This window comes from Anneissia japonica, unplaced genomic scaffold (genome assembly GCF_011630105.1).
Source record: "Anneissia japonica isolate Jap-2015-1 unplaced genomic scaffold, ASM1163010v1 scaffold324_len738069_cov173, whole genome shotgun sequence".
NCBI classification, from domain to species: Eukaryota; Metazoa; Echinodermata; class Crinoidea; order Comatulida; family Comatulidae; genus Anneissia; species Anneissia japonica.
In genome coordinates, this window is record NW_022692196.1 from 441874 (window position 1) to 449671 (window position 7798).

A 7798-nucleotide genomic window follows, 5' to 3' on the forward strand; every position below is an offset into this window, starting at 1 on the left:
ACTATGAAATGTGTCATTAAATTAATAATAATTCATCTACTCACAGCTGTGAATTTTAGTGCCTCTTCCACGAAAATCGTAAAAAGTAATCTTTGACAACATGCAAAGGCTCATAAATGCACACCATTTCAAAAGAGAAATTTCACTTCTAGAAAATATGATGAAGTTTCTCAGCAACATCGATCAAACAAATCAAGATGTGTATAAGAGACAATCATTGGGCTTAGCTAATACTAGCGTGTCGTCAACAAAACGAGTATAAAACTTAATAGTACCTGATTCAATAAGTTTAGGAACAATAGACTCTTCTAGTTCAGTCATTAAAATATTAGCTAAAATTAGGCCAAGAGGTGAACCCATTGAGACACCATCACACTTTTGGTACTAGTGCATATAAGCTTGCTAATATGGATAATTTTTTCATTCCTGATGATGACATAATTAATGTCGAAATATTGAATCCCAACACGATGGCATGTATTTCAATACTTGGAGTATGTATTATACTTTCTTATCTGAGAATAATCAGTGGACCTTTCGGTTTGTGGTTATCTATGAATTGCATATTTTGGTAGTTGAAGTACTGTATACTGTATGTAATTCCTCTACTTTGTTAGTGAAATAACGTTTTTAAAACTTGTATTTCTACTAACAAAAAATGTTTATTATTGGCATCTGCTGTAATTGTTAAAAAACAAATGCTTTTAAAGAAATTTAAAAAAAATCACATATTGATCTCAGTTCAAAGGAAAAAATAAAACTTATTTCTAAATTTACAATTTTCACCTATAAACCTCTTAATTTCACAAAAGAGTGGGTTCTTTTCCAAACAAATACGTCCTGCCTAATATTGTGTGTTTAGATTAGATCCTTTGATTTAACTTTGGAAATTGAGATCATTTTAGATGCTATTTCTGTATAAACTAATTTTCTTTTTCATATTACTGTAAACCTAATAGGTTTTGATAAATTTACTCTGCACTACGGAATTTCCAATAAAAAAAAGAAAATTAATTAAAAACACCATAGATTAAAAATAAGTAAGGCGTAACATATTTTTAATCTATGTTAAAGCATAACTATTTTTACATAATGAAATTTAGTAAATCAAATTATTATTTGTGGCTTTTATTTATTAAATCAATTAAGAACATAATCTCAAAACAAAATTTATGACAAGAAAGATCGACGTTTCGGGTCCATCATTGAACCATTCTCAAGATCAAGTAAATTGAAAAAACTAAAAACAAAAATACCAAGCAGTGACAGGAAGTAAGTAATTAATTTACATATCAATAGGGCCTAATGTGTGTGGAGCCACAGTGGAGCTAAGCAATAATAAGCCCTTCTTAGCAGATGACCTACATAAACAGTTTGGCTTTGACTGAATCAGTTTGTTTGTTAAGTGTAGGTTTCAGTTCTTTGATCCAAAGCATTTGTTTAATTATGCAATCAAACTCGGATTTGCACTTAGATAAAACCTTGAAATAATTAACAGTTTCATTAGCACTAATATAATGATCTTTTAAATGTTGTCCTATGTTACCTTTACTGTGCATAATCATTTCTTATTTAAAATAGAATTATTTAATCAATCAGTAACTTGTGTTTTTTTTTAATGAAATTATTGATTTTCTTTTAAAAGATGCTACCCAAGGCGAGACTTTTTTTATACCTTGTTTGACGAACTCGCTGACTATTGTACATTTTACTGTACTGTATATATGTATTCCTACTAAAAAGTTTCTAATACTAATTTAACAGCATCTTTTTTAACGCATGCAAATTCACTATTTTTTAAAAGTTGCTTTGTAAGTTACAGTATTGTAACAAAAACTAATTTATTTTAGTTCTCATATATGCATATTCTTTATGTTGATTTATTAATTAAATTTTTGCTACAGGGTATTTTACAGCATTTATTTATTATTAATTTTTTTTTCTTGAATTTATAATTCTGGGCCATTTTTTATTTCTTGATCAGTATTTAAATATTTGAAGATTAAAAAAAAATATATCATTTCTATTACCGAATTTTTCATTGGGGCCATTTTTACCTACCTGTCATATGGGGCCATTTTTACCGGGGCCATTTTTTCCGGGGCCATTTTTTCTGAGGCCATTTTTTCCGGGGCCATTCTTACCTACATTCGTCAGTGAGGTAGCGTAAGCTCTCATTCTCAGGGCAGATCTGATTGTGCTCTGGTGTCCGGTCCGGTCTGTGTGTGTGTCACAGAATGTGTGAGTACACACACTCCCCCTGCTTCGGCAGCGGGAACCCTGAAATGGGTGGCAAGTTGCTGTGTCACGCCTCTGTCACTGGTGGGAGCTACAATCAGTATCACCACTTGCACAGCACTGTTCTTTTGTTTTGGTACATCCTTTTATTGAAACGTGAACGTATCTCGAATGTATTTTTCATTATTGACAATAAAGTTCATCTTGTATCTTGTATAAATGGAATATTAAAATTGAATATAAATAAACAAGTAATTATAATACTGTACAATTTTATAAGTAAATTTATTTAAAAAAATTGTTAATTACTTTTGTTATACAGAGACTTGTCTAGTAATAATTTGACGCATATACACCCTGAGGCATTTGCTGAGTTGGGAAGTGTAGCGTACGTGTAAGTAGGACTACAGAAATTTAACACTTTAAATAATACTATACAATAAAGCTGGAAAATACCCACTAAAGACCAAAAAAAAAATTAATACTAGTTAAGAACCATTAAATATGTATATTCCTCTGTATTTGTGTGTATGATTGTGGGCGAAGAAGAATGTGTATGGAATAAATACATTTACCTATTATATTATGTGCATAACTAATTATGTAATATTCAATACGGCTATTGTTCGCGATCATGTGTACGAGTATGCGAAAGTTGGTAGAGTTGGTATGGGTACGAGTTGGCATGTGTACGAGTTAGCCGACACCCGTTCGGCATAGACTTTTGTACTGTACATTTTTATTTATGTTAGTTTTTAATGAATTAGTGTAGGCCTATAGTAATTGAATTTCCTGCATTTGCTTAAAAAATGCAATTTATTTCTGTAAAAGTTTAATATATCTGACATTTACTTATGCGGCAGGATACCATCATGAACACATACAAATATACTATCTTAAGACCAGTCATATGATGTATTTATTCGAAGTGACACAGCTTTGTTTTTTTTTTTAATTAATTTACAAAACAGACTGCGCATCGCTGCAGCAACTCAAGTTTTATGATATCTTTTTGTAGGATGAATTTCAAAGACAAGTTCAATAAAAGGTATTGATTTGGTCTTCTTCTATTAGGATATTGGATAGGCCTATATCTCCTATGAGAGTCGTATGGTTGAATTTGGTTTCGTTACTCTGAAACAACGTCAGAAAGTAATCGATGTGTTTTTTCTTGAAATTGTGCAATAGCCCAATAATTAACATGTTTGATTTCAACGAACTTGCTCATTCTTTTTGTCATAGGATTACAGTTTGCTGGAATAGTAGATAGTATGGCGGTAGTGTCCAACAATAGAATATTACGTAATCATAATTCATATTTATTTATTAATAATTTTATTAATTTTATTTTCCTCGTTAGGGTTGAAGCATATGAAGGGGGTATATGAGGGTTTATTGAAATATTAAAAACAAAAGGTGATATTAATTTAGTGGCGTTGTGTAGCGTGACGTGTTAAGTTTGTCATGTTTCCTTAAAATTTATAGTCCATGGACTATTGTGTGTTCTTTAGAAATTACAATGAGAGTAAAAATTGAGACAAAAGGGAGATAAGTCTGCCAGTGCTGGATTTACAGTCACAAAAGAATCTTCTTGCCCATTAAATTAATGAGGGTATTGAATTTGAAAACAAAAGGGTTAGGTTAGGGGATTATCGGTGACAGTTTGGTGACTGAAAATTTGGTGACTAGTTGCCCGGGTGAATGAGATTTGGTGACGTAGCGTGGAAAGGACGATTTCTATTGGCTTATGTAAAGAGCGCTTTCTATTGGCTCAGATGTGTCACTGACCGCTGGTGAGTCTATGGTTTGAATAACCCGCTTCTGACGTTATGTAATACCTTTATTTTCAAAGTGTATAAATTTAGAAAAAAAAAATAGGCTAAGAACATTAAATTAGTTTCAACTACATAAACTTTAGTGTTACTCTACGAATACCTATCCAAGAAGATGATGAACAGAAATTTTGCCGCTGAACAAGACCTTTCTAACTGGGATCTCGATGTTAACGGGGGTTTTCTATTAGCGATGGCGAATGATGTGGATGAACTGGTAAGTTATCAAATAGTTCTCATTTCCTTTTAAATTTGTTAGTTTTTGTTTTCGTTTTTTGAATACTGAATAGAATTGGTTTTTTGTTTTTTTTTTTAATTCTGAACAGAATGTATTTTTTTTTTCAGTTTAATTTTACAACCGATTTGATTAGAATAACCGAAGAAGCTGTAGAAGAACAGTTAGATAACGAATTTTATGAAGATGAATTGGTAAGTAAAATTTGTTTTCGCATCCACTCAGATTGCATTCTCTCCCTCCTTCCAAAACCGAAGTTACTAACCCGGGTGAATGGCAACCTCCAATTGGTGATTATTTGGGTGAACTAACCAATGAGATAGGGCCTAAAGATGGAAGATTTATTACTTGCTTTGTATCTGGTGGTCCTAAAAATTATGCGTATAAGCTTGACTCGGGAAAGACGGTCTGTAAAGTAAAAGGCTTCACTTTAAATTATCAGAATTCAAAAAAGATAAATTTTAAAACGGTTAGTTGTATGGTTAGGGGTATTGGACCAGATAAAATAACTACTACCGAGTCTAATCGTATAACTAGAAAGCCTAAATCGAGGAAAATCGTAAATGAAGCAACTACTAAAGACTATAGGATATTGTATATGATAAGAGAATAATTATTGATGATTACAAAACTGTACCGTATGGATATGTTTGGTAATACTACGTTGATAAAATGTTGTATCTGTATTGTGTTAGCCATACCATCGTACTCAGTATTGGTACTTCTCGTAAAGTGCAATACAAGCAAAAATAACACGTTCTGATTGGTCATTTAATTCAAGCCGATGCCCTATATGATATGCCCTACTAACAGTTTCATACATTTTACAACTACAATATATACTTTCTCTCTTTTCTTTTTACAGGCTTATTATTAATAACGAATTAAATAGAAACATACATAATAAATTTTTACTATCGCATCTATTTGTGGTGAATTTATTGTTGATTTCAGTCGTAGTGATGAATGGCAAACATAGCAATGATGACAAACGTGGAATTAATTAAGCCCTCTTTATTACCATATTATTTAGAGTTCGAGAATTAAATTATTTGAATGGTGTCAATTTGTTTGAGTGTATTTACTCCACTAAATGAGACTTAAAAAACCTAGTATACAAAGTACAATAATAACACTAAATATGTAAAACTTAAACCCTATGTTGTCTAAATTTGCCCGTAAACATGTTAGTAAAACCAACGACAGTAATTCTAGTCCACTTTTAATATGATAGAAATGGAGAAAATTTGATTATTTCTATCGTCGTGATATTATAACGAATACAGAGATCGGAATCGAGGGATTGACGGTATAAAAAATTACGGAGCCTAGTATACAGAGTACAATAATAACACTAAATAAATGTAAAACTTTAACCCTGTGTTGTCTAAATTTGCCCGTAAACATGTTAGTAAAGCCAACGACAGTAACTCTAATCCACTGTCAATATGATAGAAATGGAGAAAATTCGATTATTTCTATCGTAGTGATATTATAACAAATACAGAGATTGGAAACGTGGGATTGACGGTAACAAAATTTACGATGACGAACTTGGTTGTGGAGACTGTATCCACTTTTTAATGTTGCATATTCATCATGTAGCCATACCATCGTACTCAGTATTGGTACTTCTCGTAAAGTGCAATACAAGCAAAAATAACACGGCCTATTTTATAGGCCCTACTAACAGTTTCATACATTTTACAACTACAATATATACTTTCTCTCTTTTCATTTTACAGGTTTATTATTAATAACGAATTAAATAGAAACAGACATAATAATTTGTTACTATCTCATCTATATTTGTGGTGAATTTATTGTTGATTTCAGTCGTAGTGATGAATGGCAAACATAGCAATGATGACAAACATGGAATTAATTAAGCCCTCTTTATTACCATATTATTTAGAGTTCGAGAATTAAATTATTTGAATGGTGTCAGTTTGTTTGAGTGTATTTACTCCACTAGTTGAGACTTAGAAACCTAGTATACAAAGTACAATAATAACACCAAATATGTAAAACTTAAACCCTGTGTTGTCTAAATTTGCCCGTAAACATGTTAGTAAAACCAACGACAGTAATTCTAGTCCACTTTTAATATGATAGAAATGGAGAAAATTTGATTATTTCTATCGTCGTGATATTATAACAAATACAGAGATCGGAATCGAGGGATTGACGGTATAAAAAATTACGGAGCCTAGTATACAGAGTACAATAATAACACTAAATAAATGTAAAACTTTAAACCTGTGTTGTCTAAATTTGCCCGCAAACATGTTAGTAAAGCCAACGACAGTAACTCTAATCCACTGTCAATATGATAGAAATGGAGAAAATTCGATTATTTCTATCGTAGTGATATTATAACAAATACAGAGATTGGAAACGTGGGATTGACGGTAACAAAATTTACGATGACGAACTTGGTTGTGGAGACTGTATCCACTTTTTAATGTCGTAATTTTTGTTAATTTAGACAACACAGGGTTAAAGTTTTACATATATATAATTGAACTTTGTATACTAGGTTTCTAAGCCTCAACTAGTGGAGTAAATATACTCAAACAAACTGACACCATTCAAATAATTTAATTCTCGAACACTAAATAACATGGTAATAAAGAGGGCTTAATTCTCACGTTTGCCATCATTACTATGTTTGCCATTCATCACTACCACTGAAATCAACAATAAATTCACCACAAATAGATGCGATAGTAAAAATTTATTATGTCTGTTTCTATTTAATTCGTTATTAATAATAAACCTGTAAAATAAAAAGAGAGAAAGTATATATTGTAGTTGTAAAATGTATGAAACTGTTAGTAGGGCCTATCATATAGGGCCTCGGCTTGAATTAAATGACCAATCAGAACGTGTTATTTTTGCTTGTATTGCACTTTACGAGAAGTACCAATATGATATTTGAAACGCCTTTTTTACATATTTATTTATTTTAATTCTTTTTTTAATTGCTTTTATATATTTCTTATTTACAACCACTAACTAATACTATATAATTTAAATGGTGATTGAAATAACTAATTATATTTGTTGTAATGTTATGTGAATATATATTTAACTAAAGTCACATAGTATACAGTAACTAATCAAACACAGAGAAACGATTGCATCTTGTACTGTTTCAACGATAAGCAAAGCTTTTTATTTATTTCATCAATCAATAATACATACTTTGTAAATCATTATCATAGAATTTACATTAATTTACAAATAAAAAATATAATATTTCTCTTATAATTACAATAACTTACAATATATACAGCTTTTATATTTACACAAACGCAATACAGTTTCAATATTCATACAACATACGTAGTATTACCAAACATATCCATACGGTACAGTTTTGTAATCATTAATAATTATTCTCTTATCATATACAACCCTATAGTCTTTAGAAGCTGCTTCATTTACGATTTTCCTCGATTTAGGTTTTCTAGTTATACGATTAGACTCG

General features: G+C 30.8%; 1 protein-coding gene across 1 annotated transcript in view; it reads left to right on the plus strand.

The window, feature by feature from the left end:
* Positions 1-7798, plus strand: part of LOC117100198 (leucine-rich repeat-containing protein 15-like) — a 43420-nt gene that overhangs the window by 14902 nt on the left and 20720 nt on the right. Inside the window, exon 8 of the mRNA XM_033239791.1 lies at positions 2561-2632. Coding sequence (XP_033095682.1) covers positions 2561-2632 — 72 coding nt within the window. The remainder of the gene's footprint in view (positions 1-2560; positions 2633-7798) is intronic.